This window comes from Podarcis vaucheri, assembly GCF_965113315.1.
Source record: "Podarcis vaucheri genome assembly, chromosome: 8".
In the NCBI taxonomy this organism is placed as follows: domain Eukaryota; kingdom Metazoa; phylum Chordata; class Lepidosauria; order Squamata; family Lacertidae; genus Podarcis; species Podarcis vaucheri.
In genome coordinates, this window is record NC_138766.1 from 69532009 (window position 1) to 69547245 (window position 15237).

A 15237-nucleotide genomic window follows, 5' to 3' on the forward strand; every position below is an offset into this window, starting at 1 on the left:
CTCTACGTCTCCCCGCTTCCCAGTACTGTGGTGGATTCAATCCCCAGAGCAGAATCCGAAAGGCAGGCAAAGTTTTGGATACATAAATAAGTACCACGAGCTACGTGGCTGTACGATCCCGTTCTGCCGGGTCTACCGCGCTTCCCCCTTAAAATAAAAAAATACAAAATCAGGTTGCCTCGGGCTCAGACTTACAAACCTCCTGCCCCGGAACAACAGGCCTGGAGTGATCCCAGACCAAGACCGTCAAAGAGTAACACAGAGCAATTTGGACCCAAGCCCTCCCGATCTCACCAGAGGTGCCTGCCAAACGCCTCTAAACCCTGCAGACATTCGTTGCAAACAAGTTATTTAATTCCCCGCCCGTACACCTAACCAGATGTGTCCGCTCGCTTGCGCTTCCTTCCCAAAGAAAAGGGGGAAAGCGTCCTACCGAGTTCAGCGAGGCTTCTTCCGAAAAAAGTATGTCTAGGGCGGCAGCTTAAAGTTAGGCGCTTTCTTGGGAGTACCGCTGAACTCAGTAGGGATTACTCCGGAGTAAACATGCCTAGGAGGGGGACACAACAGTACTGTCCTCATCCCAGGCGTTTCCTTCGTCCAGACAATATGCCTCCAACTCAGTTTAGTGCTGGCTTGCTGGGGGCGGGGGGGGGGAGAAGGACCCCCAGGCTGGTCCCCCTCCCTTCATCTCGTGTCTTCTACCTCTTTGCTGGGCCAGGAAGCGCAGATTGGAACCGTCTGCGGGGCTCCGTCGCTCCGACCGTCTGGTCTGCATTAGCGGTTTGTTGTTTTTGTTTTGTTTTTTTATAAGGGGCTCAAACAAATCGAATACAAGGTCGCCCCATCATTAAAAGCGGTGAATTCCCTAATTCCCCATTAAAATACTTCCCTGCTTGTATTTCATTCGCCTTACGCCAACCACAACACAGCCCCGAAGGCGCGGCCCGGATTGTGCTTCCCTCGCCCCGGCCGGCCGGCGGATGGACCCACCTAGAAACCCGCAGCTTTCCGTCAACACGCAGGCCGAGAGGAGCTGCCAGAGGGACCCGCATTCCTCAACCGTCGCAGCCCAGCCCTGCTTCCCACCCCGCAGGGGTTGTTTTCGAACTGCGGGCGCTCCCCGCCCCTCGAAAAACTTCCCTTCCCTCTCGCCTACCCGCAAATCCCCACGAGGGAGACGCGTCTACGAAGAACGGAGGGAGATGCCCAGCTCGAGCGCAGCCGCGCTTTGCGGCCTGCTTGCCTGGCTTCTCCTTCTTTTTGCAGGAAATATCGCCACTAATTTGGCGATCTTATGCTTAACACCAAAAAAACCAAAGAACTCATAATTGACTTTAGGAGAAAGAAAAGTGTATTGTTACCATTGCACATAAATGGCGAGGAAGTGGAGAGGGTTGGTAGTTTTAAATACCTGGGCATTTATATCTCGGAGGACCTCTCATGGACTGCAAATATTAATATGGTTGTGAGGAAGGTGCAGGGGAGGTTGTATTTCCTGAGAATGCTCAGGGGACTGAATCTATCCCAGCACCTACTCCTGTCCTATTATCATAGTACCGTTGAGAGTGTCTTAACCTATAGTATATTATCGCGGTATGGGAGCAGCTCTGAAACGGATAAAAAGGCTTTACAGCGAACAATTAAAATTGCCCAGAACGTTATTGGGCTCCGACTACCAACCCTGGATGAGATCTTCACGTCTCGCATCTTGAAGAAGTCACATAATATTCTGAGAGATCCCACCCACCCTGCTCACAACTTTGAACTATTGCCTTCGGGCAGAAGATATAGGATAATGAAAACACGAACCACACGCCTTCTGAATAGTTTCTATCCAAGAGCTCTGATTGCACTAAACAATGATATCAGGGCCAGTTGCAAGGTTTAGTAAGTAGGGAGTGGAAGGAATGAGATAGGTTTTAGGTTATGTTATGCCTTTAATAGGTCATGCTATATTCTGGATATGTATGTTTTATAGATTAAGTCCAAATAGGATGAGAGCTCGGAGATACGTGCAAATGTATATGTGTACCCGGTATTTGGGTGGGTGTTTTGATTTTCGTTGCTGTGCATACTGTGTATATACGGACAATGACAATAAATTATCTATATCTACAGAAACACACACGTGCGCGAGAGAGAGATACACCCACCCACCCACTTCAAGGCTTTAAAACCAGCGTCTTCCTCAAGTTCCACACCAGCAGCAATGCAAAGCCAGCAGGTGGGCAGTGTTCACACGTGACGCTTGATGCCCCAGTCCACCTACTGAGGGGCAAGTGGGACTTACTTCCGGGTAAAGGGGCAGGGGCAGCGAGTCCCCCTCCGTTGCTGTTTCCTAAAACCTTAAAAAACAAACTCCATTTCCCTTCCCAGTTCTCAAACTTTCACACACGTGTCCTCCGATTCAGAGGGAGAGGCTACAAGAGGCGTCACAGCAGGGTTACCACGGTGGTGACCTTCAGATGCTGTTGGACTGCGACTCTCACCATTGGGCCATGAGAGTTGGAGTCTAACAGCACATGGTGACCCCGAGGATAAAATACTCAGGTGTAAAAGATGGTCAAACACGCGGTCCATTTCTCTTCTGCTTTGTACAGGGACACGGTCTGCATGTGGTACAGAAGGGATTGTATCCAAATCCAACCCAGAGAAGACCTGGAATTAAGGAACCTACCAGTAAATTGGTCAGGTCTATTCACTTCAATGGGTCTACTCTGAGTAGGGCGAATATTGGACACAGTCCATGGAACGGAAGGGGAGCCTCAAAGAAGCTGGGGTGTTGTTGTTTTTAGTGTCCTGTTTATGAAAAGGGTCGTGCCACGCTCAGCCCTCGCTAGCTCCTCTCGATCCCTTTGCTGAAACCTGCGGATCTTCCTGACCCCGGCCTGGCATCCCGATCCCAGACTCGCGGAGGTGCCCGCGGCAGATGGACCTGCCCTGCAGCCCGTGTGAATCCTGAAGACTCTCATCCAAGGCAAACTCAGCGAGGCAGAGAGAACCGTGCTCCAAAACGGAGATCCACGATTGTAACCAAGACAGCGCCTTGAAGACAAATACAAAGATGTATTGAAGTGGCAAACGCTTCCTCGAGCTAGGATGCACTCGGCCAGGTGCACGGAGTGTAGCGTGCTATCGTGAGTTACAGGAATAAATACACGTGGAAGGAGTGCGTTAGAAAGAGGCAACAGCGAAGTCAGAATGAAACGAAGCGCAGAAAGCAGAGACGCAGGGAGCGTAGCCACTCACAAAACTGTTGCTGCTAATCCACACGCATTCGCCAATTCACACGTGAGCAGGTTTACTTGTTTTTGAAACCACGCAGCGTGCTTTCCAGCCTTATATTCACCTGCGAGGAAATCAGTTCGACTGAACTCACGGACTTCGGCTGCGCTGTGAGAAACTGAAGTCACAGTCGCGGTTGCTTTCTTCCAAGCAAGCCTTATTTCTGATGCGCCAGGCACGTGTGAACTCCGTGGAAAGAAATGCCTTATGGACGTCGTGTCAGTGGGCATTCCCAGCACCTACGAGCTTCCACTTTTTCCAACCTGCCGCTCGTTTTTAGCATATCCCTGGTCAATAATATACAGTACCAAGCGTTTAAGAGCCGGCCTGCCTGCACTTCCCTCGCCTTCCACAAATTCTGGGATTCCCAAGCCCTTCTTCAAACCCCTGAGCCTCACCTGCCTTTCATGTTCCTCGGGTAGTAAATCACAGCAATCACTCGCTCTCAGGCAGGCCTGCCGATTTCTCACCCCAGAGCCTGAGCTCTGAGCCCCCATAGAACTAAATGGGATTTCTTTCCACCCAAGAATGTCTAAAGAGTTGTCAAGGAAAATATTATTATTATTATTATGAATTAATAATAATAATAGGTGCCTTTGCGGTTCACCCCTCAATCCGGCGGCAGTTCCTAATTGTTCTGCTTTATTGTGGGGTTTCTAAACGTGGGGAGAGGGAGCGCGGCGGCGGAGGAGCGAGCCGAGCACCATCTGCGTTTTAATGAGTTTACTTCATGCGCCAACAGTAATTTTCCTACATCCAGAGAGGTCCTGTCTGATCTTGCGACCATAACTGGGAGGAGTGGTGAAAGGGGAGGGGGGTAACCGGGCTTTATGGTAAGTGGGGAGGAGTTAATGCTAAGTATCCCCCACTTCTTCCCCCCTAAACACGTAACAACAAAAATAATAAAGCAAGTGAGCCAGCGGAGCCCTCTCCGCTTAGTAAACTATTCTGAAAGTTCTGCACCGAAGGGGGAGGGTTTCTTTTTTTAGGGGGTGTTATTTTTTTAAGTGACGCCCTTCTAAAAACCACCAGCGAAGTCCTAACCGTGCCATCCTAGATCTAAGCGGGTCCCATCGATTTGCAGCCGAAATCACTCTGGATTTATCCCCGTGGAAAGGATGGCTCGGGCGCGCTCCTGCGGGTGTGCACTACGACTCTCTCTGGCCCTGATGGCTGCGCTGGGAGGAGAGACAGAAGCGAGACTTAGGATCACTTCTCTTTGCTCCAAGCTCAGCTGAAACCAGAGAGGAACCCCATCACTCTGCGTTACTTATAATGTTTTGGGAGAAAGAGAACAGTTTCTTTAGCCAGATCCACAAAAAATCACCCTAGACTCCAGCAGAGTGAAAGAAAAATGGTGGGTGAGATTCGTGGGAGCGTCGGTTTCTATAAAAACAAAAAATAAAAAAGGAAGCCATTCCAGCCACTCTATTGCCTTTTTGTTTAAAGCGACATTGACCAGGCGAGCAAATTCCGCGGCGATCCTTAAGGGAGGGCTTGGAGAATTATTCCGCGTTAGGGAAATGGAAAGTCTGTAGCTGCGCGTCGGGCAAATCATTGGAGAGGAGTGCTCCGCTCCTGCTCCTGCTGCTGCTGCTGCATAAATCCATCTCAGCAATTAACTGGAGGACGGGGGAGCGGGGAGCCCACAGGGAGGTGGGCTTTGAAAAGGAAAAAGGGGGGAGACCAAGCGGGGGTCGCCTGCCACTTCAGAGGAACGGAAGTTCTCTTGAAGTCCTCCCCGTCGAGGGTGCGCCATTGGCTGGCCCGCCTTCATTATGGGAGACTAGACAATCTTTGATATGTTATGACATGAACACTCAATTAGATCACTGAGTTGAACTACTCCAATCAGGGGCTTGATGCTAAGCAACCCTCAGAAGGTCCAGCACGAGGTCACAGCCTGTGACACATCAAATCAAAATCAATGGGGACGGCGGGGGGGGGGGGAGGAACGAAGGCTTTCCTCCTCCTCCTCCTCCTCACCCCCGCCCCTTCACCAAACCAGGGCTCCTCCTGGGGGAATTGCTCTCCGGATTGCTCTGCCACCATCGCCCGCCTTCCCTCGGAGAAAATTCTCCCAGGAGGGCAAAGTGAGATCCATCTTTGGAGTCACGTTTTCAGGGTCCTCTGTAGCCTGCAAACTGTCCCCCTTCCTATCCCTTTTGTTTAGAAGGCAGCGATTTAAACTGGAGAGGTGTGTCCCAAGTTGGTTGTGGTTTTTGAAACAAACCACATTTAAAACACCAAGGAAGGGTGGGGGCCCGTTTCCTAGCTGAGAAGCGAGATAATCTCCTTTAAAATCAGATAGCACGCTATTCTCCCCTCCTCTCCTTAGAAACCCATTCTTGGTGGGGGTGGCGAGCGAGAATGGAGAATTAAGAAGCCGTTCAGGTGCCACCGGCCAGCTATTTTTAACCGAGGCTGCCAGCTAAGGCCTCCTTTGGAAGCATTGCTCTCAACGAACGAGCAAACAGAAAACCCATCCGAGAACAGTATTTCGAATATGCCTAGCATCCATCAATCTCTCGTTATGGTGGTGGGGGGCCGGCGGAGGAAGAGGCGCAAGGAGAATCGCGGTTAACTCTTCCCATGAACCGCAGATAAGAGTAATTTCCTGGGCTCCCCTTCTCCAGTGAAAGCTAGCTTACGAATCTCTGACTCCTGTTAAGCTTGCGGTCTAGCCGTGAGAATGGAAGGGAATCGCCTGGGGTCCCCCCCCTTCCTATTCACTTTCCGATTGCCCTTCGAAGCAATAAGGGGCAATAGATTTAAACCTGAAGACAGGCTGCGAGATACCTGTAAGGTAGGGAGCAACGGATGGTAAGGAGCCGGGATTGGGGGGGGGGAAGAGAGAAAGGAAAAAAGGGGGTGTAAACAGTTTAAACCCCGGGGAGGGGGGAAAGTACTGTAAGTTAAAATCCCCCAGTAGGAAAATAAACAACGTTTTAAAAAACAAAAACAGAAGAAACAATTTACTCCAGGAGTGTAAAGATGGCCATGGAGCATATAGGAAAACGCTTAACAATGCCTGGAAAGTGTCCATGCCTCATTAGCCGGTCTCAGGGCTGGTATGTGGGTTGAGGGGGTGTTTCAAGCCCCCCCCCCATTAATTGCTGGCGTCCCCATCTCCTTGGGGCAGAGACCTTTAAAGGACAGGGGAGCTACCCGGATCTTTTGAAACGAAGAGCAAACTTTTAGTTCATTCCTTTTATTTTGCTCTTTTTTCAGTGGGAGGGAATCAACTACCATTTGCAGCCGGCGGTTTTGATGTTTGCTCCCTCCAAGGCTCAAGAACCAGCCCCCTGGCTCGGTTAGGAGGGCAGCCCCTGCGCGCAAAGGGCCCGGACGAGGCAGACAGGGAGACCTGAACAGGGATGTGGGTCGAGACCTGACTTTGGGGAAAGAGCGTGCTAAATGGGAAGGGGGGGTGAGAGAAGGAGGGAGAAGAGTGTGGGAATGACCGAATTTACAGTTGTATTTATGATCCCCCGAAGGATCCTCAGAGATTTCGGAAAGTGGGACGCGGACCGTCCATTAAAGGCTTAGAGAAGCGCATCACCTACAAGGGAGTGAGGCGGGTGGGTGGTGAAGCGATCTTTAGGGGATCCTGAGAGCTAGCTCGACCTGAAGATGCTGCGATTGTACCCGGATTTGTTTTCTTGGGTTTTTTAAAAGAGGAGATGGCGGATTTATGTGGAAAAGATACGAAGTATGTGTATGGGGCGGCGGATTCCCACGGAGGCTGCCACGCATTAGGGAGGGAGCCCCGTTCAACCCGGTGGGATTTGCTCAGCAGTAACCGCGTGCCGGATGGGGTCGAAGGTCCTTTTTATTTTGCACCGGTTTTAATATTCATTGTGGCTAAATGATTCTGATTCTGTGGGAGCTGGCAGAAGCAGAGGCGCGCCTTCCTGGCGGTTAGAACCCAGCAAGCGCTGACCCTCGCAAAGTTTTATTGGAAACTGACCGAAAAAGAACAATCCCCCGGCTCCTTAATTTGTGTCATACAAAATCGGGCCGGGTGGGAGGATACCCCCCCCCCGTCGCGATTAACCTGGATCTGGATTCCCACAAGGAAACCGGTGGCCGCGAACACACCGACACATCCCCACCCGCCTTCGGATTACTCCGAATTCCGCTGCGCTTTTAATCCGCCGAACAGAATAATTCCCGTAGAAACGGCTTCCTAACAGAGCACCGAAAAGAAAACGCGACCCAGAACTGCAGCTCATTCTGATGGGGAAAAAAGCCTGCGAAACATTTCTGGCAGAGAGAGGCGCTTCCGTCGAAGTCCGGGCGCTTTAAGGTTGGATCAAGTTTGGCAGAGGCAAGACAGCAGAGAGACGGGAGAAAACTTGCCCCAGAAACCGAGCTCTCCTTTCCCCGTTTATTTCTGAGACGCCGGCGCAACGGAGAAACCAAACTCGAGCATTTGTCCCCAAGCCAACGGCGATTCCCCCGGTGGAGACCACCAGACACTGCTTTCTCAAAGGGGCGCCCCGGCCTCTTGCGCGCCTTGGACTCTTCGGAGAGACCCACCAGAGTCGACGGGGCAGACGCCCCAGGAAGGGCGCAGAAAGGTGGAGGGATCCCCCATCCAAGCAAGGCACGTGCTACTCCAGTGCAAGTATTCCGGAGTGTGTGTGTTCACATCGAGACGCGTGTGGGACCCCCTATTCAGACTGAACTCCAGAAGGATGCTGGTGGCAGAGCGCGCAGGAGCATAGCTGTCAACTTTTCCCTTTTCTTGCGAGGAATCCTATTCGGAATAAGGGAATTTCCCTTGGGAAAAGTTGACAGCTATGCACAGGAGCTGAGAGAGATTCGGGAGCCTGCAGGAATGACGGGGAAGCCAGGGGAGCGCGGTCGGATCGGTGCCCGTTTTTGGAGGAGGGAACGGAGGGGCTTCAGGCTGGAAGGAGAGAGGATGGGTCGGGGAAAGAGATATTTCGGGGGGGGGAGGGAGGAGGAGACGGTGGATCGGGCCCGGGGAAGTGTCGGAAGGTGGATAGGGCCCGGGGAAGTGTCAGAAGGTGGATCGGGCCCGGAGAACCCGCCCGAAGAAGGTGCCCGTCGGCTGCGCCCCGTCGGCTTACCTCGCCCCCTGTCCACGAAGCTGGTGATGGTGTTGGCGGCTTTGGAGGACTGGAAGAAGGTGGCGTTGATGCCCAGCTTCTCGGCGATGGAGTAGGTCCGGTAGAGGGAGAGCATGTACTCGTGGGGCTCCACTCGCGGCGGCGGCGGGGCCCAGGCGGAGGGTCCCTTCCGGGCGGCGGCGGCGGCGTCTCGGGGCGCTTGGCCGTCCTGTGGGCTCCGCATGCCCTGCTCGGACTCCCGGAGAGGCTCGCTGGGCGCGTCGTCGGCGGGGATGGTGGCCTGCTGGCAACAGGGCAGATCCCCCCAGAAGAAGCAGGCGAGGAACACGGCGGAGAGCAGAGCCCGGGCCGCATTCATAGCGAGCGAGCGGCTGCCCCGGAGCCAAGCGCGCGCCCGCTCCGCCCAGGCGAGTCCCTCGCGCAGCGCGCACAGCCCAGCCCGGCGCAGCTCCCTCTGGCCGTCTGCGGCGCGGCGCTGGCTGCGAGAGAGGCCACAGCCCGGCCCGAACACGCCCCGCGACACGACACGCCCCTCCCCACGACACGACACGCCTCCTCCTCCCCCGCCCGGGAAGGTTTTTTTTGGGGGGGTGACTGTGGGGGGAGCGGGACGCTGCCAGAGCCGGAATCTCCTTTGCGCCACCAGCCAGGGCTCAGCCCGGGGGCGAGGTGTGCCTTCCGAGCATGTGCAGAGTGCAATGGGCGTAGCCAGGATTTATGTTGCGCGGGGCGGGGGAGAACCTCAATTACCGTAGTTAACTATTTTTATTGAGTTACTTGACTGAAGGAGGGGAGCTGGCCTCCTACCTCTCCTGAGCCCCTCGCACTGTGTGATCTTCCCAAGGGGTGGCTGCTAGGCGGGGCTGAATTCGGATCTTAGGAGCCAGAGTAGGCCGGAAAAGAGAGTGACTGGCCACTTCACCGTCTCGATTAGGCGCGTTTGCTAAGCCATAAAAAGGTTAGGCTGGGAGATTTGTTGTAGTGAAATAAGGAGCTGGCACTCTGCACATGCTCCAAGACATTTTTTTGCCAGCTTTTGCTTTGTGTGTTTTCCTTTGTGAGTTTTGGCTGAAACGAATTCCTGGAAAGGAGGGGGGGGGGGTTAGAAGTAGCAAACTTCTGATTGGTTTTTCGACCAGCTACACAGCTGAGACAATAGCTTGAGTGGAAATTCGGACTGAAAGAATGGTATTTCGCTGTCCATTTAAAAAAGAAGTTTTTTTTTTTTTTACAATTGACAGGCTCACCTATGAAGTATACCCCCAAACCCTCCTTCCACACTGGAACCAATGGAAGGAGAGCTGTTCTTAGAGGTTTCCAAAGTTACAGAATACATTTCTGCCCCTTCTGGACATTGGGCAAAGTCTGAGCTTGAGCACGTTTTGAATATGCTCTTTTCCACTGGTTCCCCCCTCCCCCAACAGACTATTCTAAAATTGCCTAGGGCCTTGGCAGATCACTTAATGATTTTTCTGCCTGCTGGAACAATTGGAATGTGCAATGCCAGATGCTCTGTTATTTTATTTTATTTTTAATTTATGATTTATTTATTTATGTAACAAAGTTATACACCACTGTTCATAAAAAAAAATTAGAGCAGTTTCTGGTATGTAAAACCATAAAATTAAAATCATTTAACAAAGTTGAAATCAAAAATCGTGTAACTATTTTGGAAATATGTGTTCTTAATTCTTGTATAGATAGGCCTGATGGAATAGAAAAGTTTTCGGCAGGTGTTTAAAAGTTGGCACAGAAGGCATCTGCTGAATCTCTGTTGGCACAGTATCCTACACTTTGGCTAATGACTCTGAAGCCTTGACTTCTTGTTATTGTAAAATGAGTGTCACCGATTCAGGGAACAACCCAGGTTGCTCCTTGTAAGATATAATAAAATAATTGTATTTTATTGCTTTTGTTTCTTTCGCTTGCATGTTTTTGTATTGCGGTTTTAATCCCATGGACTTCAGTTTGCATGTGTGCTCCAAGGAAACACCAGAGACCATAGTTTGGGAAACCCGCCTCTAATCACCACCTGCTTGCCGGCTAGGCATTAATGTTTTCCTGCCTGCAAAACATTTGTTGTGTGTACAGATATAGCTGCACACTTCAAGCAAATCATCACATGCAATGCTCCATATATGTTTGCTTTTCAACACATATCCTGGAATTCCATAACTTCACATCTCAAGCACATGGGACAAGTGCTCAGGTCTGCCCTCATCACTGCAAAATCAGTATTTGATGTGGCTGTAATTTAGCTTATGTTAGTAAATTGTTGTTTTTCGTAAAAGTTCAAAAAGGATTTTCAGTGCAACCTGCTCTGAAATTGCTCTGTGATGAAGACTGAGCTAAAAATGTTTTCAGCAAATAAAATATATAGGTTGCATGCAAAAGATGTGCTTTCTGTGTATTTATTTATTTTTAAAAAACCTATGGCACTTTTAAAGGTGCCCTAGGTGGACTTTGGGTGGCCAGGATTGGCTTGTATCAGGGATCAACCATTCCTCCTATTTCTAGGAACTGGGTTCTAAATACCGTACGTTTAGCCCTCAATTCTCTTGGAAGCTTTGAGGAAAATCATATTTGGAGGAGAAAGAAAATATAGTACTTCTTCATACTGCACAAAGTTATATGGGACTTTCTACCACAAGAAGCTAGGGACGCGGGTGGTGCTGTGGGTTAAATCAGAAGGTCGGTGGTTTGAATCCCCACAACGGGGTGAGCTCCCGTTGCTCGGTCCCTGCTCCTGCCAACCTAGCAGTTCGAAAGCACGTCAAAGTGCAAGTAGATAAATAGGTACCGCTCTGGCAGGAAGGTAAACAGTGTTTCTGTGCACTGCTCTGGTTTGCCAGAAGCAGCTTAGTCATGCTGGCCACATGACCCTCGGCCAGTAAAACAAGATGAGCGTCGCAACCCCAGAGTCGGCCAGGACTGGATCTGATGGTCAGGGGTCCCTTTACCTTTACCACAAGAAGCTATACTTCCTCTAGGATAAACGGCAGCTTTCTAGTCACTGGGGAACAATGTTGGAATTGGGCTGTTGTTCAGAAGTAATGCCATTCCTCTGCTATGAGCAGGGAGATAGTTCTTATCTATTTTCATTGCTCCCTATTCCCTACCAGTGCAGTCGGCCAACCTTTGACCACTTGTCAGTGCCTAGTTTGGTGGGGCCTGCTTGCCTAACCTGCCCTCAGTGTTGGGTTTATAGATTTTTAGAAGAACAAATAATGAGTTTGGTAAGAGCATCCGTGTGTGTGTTTCTCTCTCTCTCTGTGTGTGTGCATTAACCACAACCTTGACCAACTGTCCTTTCACTAGGCAGAGAGAAACCATCTCCCCTGAAGAAGACAGGGCTTCATGTTGTTTTTTTTAAAAGTTTGTTTACATTTTTATCCACACTCATCCCTGAAGGCTTTGGTGTAGACCAACAAAAGTTTAAAAAGCAAAGTCAGCTCTAAACGATGCTTTCTAGAAACAGCCCGCCTGTAATTTCAGTAAAATCACTTTTATCATGTCCCAGGCTGTTTCTGCATAGTGAACTTCTGCAATGACACCTTGAAAGCTTGAGATTTGGTAGGGGATACTGAACTAAGCATTTGGAGAAAATCCAATTTATTTTCTTTCCGAAAAAAGGAGAAGGTTTCTAGTTCTCAAGGCTGAGAAAGTACAGACAATGGTTCAAATGGGACTGAGCGGATGACTCCTCAGTTGCCATGCATAGATTCTTAACTCTATATAGAATGCTTATGCAACAGCATCATCATCATAAATTTATATACCACATATCTGGTCCATTATCATTCATTGTAGAGCACCCCACAGTGTTATAAAGTAATGATCTCATTATTTTTTTGTTGGGTTGAAACTCCCCTTGCACTGGAGGCTGATGTAGACAGAGAGAGAAACTGCTGTTTCCTAGACTGTCCTTTCTGACCTAACCTGTGCTGACCTTCCTTCATTTCCTACTTACTTCCTTTTTATTCTCACCTTGGGAGAAGAGACATCCTTTTGTGTGTCTCCTGCTGAAATGCAAGAGCAAGCATAGCTCAGGGCATCACCACCTGAGGTAGAGAGAACTGAGATCTTTCCTGTCAATCAAGCATGTATTTCATGCAGCAAACATAGCTTTCTTATTTTCCGAAAGTCAAGAGTTTCAGTGTGATTATACCCAGGATAAAGTGTGCTCCTCCAACAGGAATCCAGCATTTAAGCTCAATGTTTGCAGAGTGTTTTAACTCCAAATACCAACGTTTTCAACAAGTACTGGTTAGAGTGTTGGACTGGGACCTAGGAGACCAGCGTTCAAATTCCCACTGAGCCATGAAGGTCACTGAGTGACCTTGGGGCCAGTCACTGATTCTCAAGGATCATCCACACTTTTCTTTTGTCCTGGGTTTTCTAAACATGGGTCTGTGTCCCAAGTGCTTTTTATTTCTTTGACCAACCGTGCTCCCCAGGGAAATCTGCCTGGCATCTAACCTACCTCACAGATCTACCAGTGATCGCAAGCGAAAAAGTCACTTAGAACAAAAGAACAGAGCTTCTCTGAATTTGGGGCTGTGACACCCTCCCATTTACTCGACATCAAGTGCACTCCCAAAACTGGTTTGGGAAGCGATGTTCCTATAAGGTTAGCCACAATCCACATCTATCCTGTTTTTTCTTATGAAATACTGCATTTTTTTTAAAAAAAAATTGTTATCAAAGATTTCTTAGTTTACAAAAATATGTGCATTGTCTCTTTTCCCAAGTTGTGTTTTCTACAGATCCGTTACAGTGGTACCTCGGGTTACAAACACCTCAGGTTACAGACTCCGCTAACCCGGAAGTAGTACCTCGGGTTAAGAACTTTACCATAGGATGAGAACAGAAATTGTGCGGTGGTGGCATGGTGGCAGCGGGAGGCCCCATTAGCTAAAGTGGTACCTCAGCTTAAGAGCGGTTTCAGGTTAAGAACGGACCTCCAGAATGAATTAAGTTTGTAACCAGAGGTACCACTGTACATTTGTTGCAAGATATTAGTATTGCTTGCAGGATTCGGTTGGGAAGAAAAGAGGGGGAAAGAGGGGTGGAGTGGCAATGCTTCTATTTTTCTCCTTGTGGGGTTTTGTGTCAGTGTCACTTGTGTGGGTTCTCTTTCTATTTGCTTCTTATATTTCCTTGGTGGTGAGTAGTGGCGTAGGAAGGGGGTGTGCGGTGGGTGCAGGCCGCCCCGGGTGTCATCACTGAGGGTGTGTGTGTGTGTGACAAAATGGCAAAAATATGTGTTTTTGAAAAAATAACTCCCGCGCCCACTACAGATGCACTCTCCTCTCGAGTGATTTCTGTGGGGATGTTCTTGGGTGCAGGAGAGGATATATTGTGGGATTATATCCTTATCCAACTCGTGCTAACAAGTTCCCAAAATATCAGCAGAGTTTATAGACATTCCCCTTTAAGTTCGCAACGGTAACGCGTGCACAGGTTCGCTAGAACCTCTATAATAATTACTCTGGTAATTTCCCCTTTTGTTCCCTCTTAAAATACAAGACACAACACAGTCTTTATAAAAGTATAAAAGAGTTTACTCACGTTCTGTTCACAATATGATCCCAGAAGGCAGACAGGCTTAAAAAGGTTACATACATTCAGAATCTATCTTGTAGCAAGATAGTCCTTATCTCCTCTCTTGGCTGGGAGCCAAGAGGGCATCCTTAGATGTTTCCTCATCGAAGGAAAATGGCAGAGAGAGAGAGATGGCTGTCTGCCCTGTGCTTTTATCATTTACCTGCACAGGTGAGGCCACACCCACCTCTGGTCACATGCGGAGGAAGTCCGTCCCCAGGAAGTTTACCTGCTTGCTGGACAGACATCCCTCCCCATGTTCTAACATGTACACTCTAGGAATGTTGTCATTGACTGTTCCTGTGTTTACATCCCACAATTTCCAGAAACCAGAAACATTGCTGTCTCCAACTTTGCAGGCAGAGCGCAGCCTTTATGGCTAGTAGACTTTGCCATCCCTCTCCTCCATGCATCTGCCTAATCCAGAGGCATAGCTAGGTGAGGCAGGGGGCACTGGGTGCCTGCAGTGTGCCTGAGCCACATGTCTCTCATGAGGGGGAGGCAGTGGGCAAACTGCCTGCAAGCTCCACACTGCTTTTCCGAGCAGCGCAGGGCTTGTGTCTGCCCACCGCCTCAGCTGCCTTGGCTCGCCCTGCCCCCATGGGCGGCTTGCCCCGCCACCATGGGCAGCTCGCTCCGCCCCCCAGCTGCAGGGCATGCGCGCTGCTCCAGGCACCTGTTAGAAAATTAGTAAATTTACTTGTTAGTAAATTAGTCTGGGAATTTAATTGATGTTTCCATGAGCATAGACCGGGGGGGGGGCAGTAAATAAATAAAAATAATTAACTAAAAGTAGGAATTGTAGAAAGATTTTGACAGATTTTTCAGAGCACTTAGGGGGTCAAAAGAAAGTAATTTAAAACAACTGTTGTTGAGACATTTCATTTTGAATCTGCTAGAGAGAATCAGAGAGAGGATGGTGACAGATGGGTGGCCTGCCTGCCCACCCCACAACACAAATCCTGGCTATGCCCACGGATATTTCATTTGTTACATTTCACTGGACGTTGTATTGTACTGCTAGATCTTACATTGATTGTAACCCACCCTGGGACCCTGAAGAAAATGAGAAAATGTTGCCGTGCGCTATTTGCACAATTTTGTCACATGTATTTATTTACAGAGTTTAAACTACGGTCCTGTAAAGTATTGACAGTTTATCCCTGAAAAACCTGAAACTGGGGGGAAATGGTGCATTCTTTCAAATCCAGTTCTCCAAAAACCACTCACCTACCCCCACCCTTCCCTT

General features: G+C 49.5%; 1 protein-coding gene across 1 annotated transcript in view; it reads right to left on the reverse strand.

Moving 5' to 3' along the window:
• GDF6 (growth differentiation factor 6) overlaps window positions 1–8831 on the reverse strand; it is a 28491-nt gene extending 19660 nt beyond the window's left edge. The window contains exon 1 of the mRNA XM_082236152.1: window positions 8385–8831. Coding sequence (XP_082092278.1) covers window positions 8385–8742 — 358 coding nt within the window. The 5' untranslated portion in view covers window positions 8743–8831. The remainder of the gene's footprint in view (window positions 1–8384) is intronic.
• Window positions 8832–15237: the final 6406 nt, after the last annotated feature.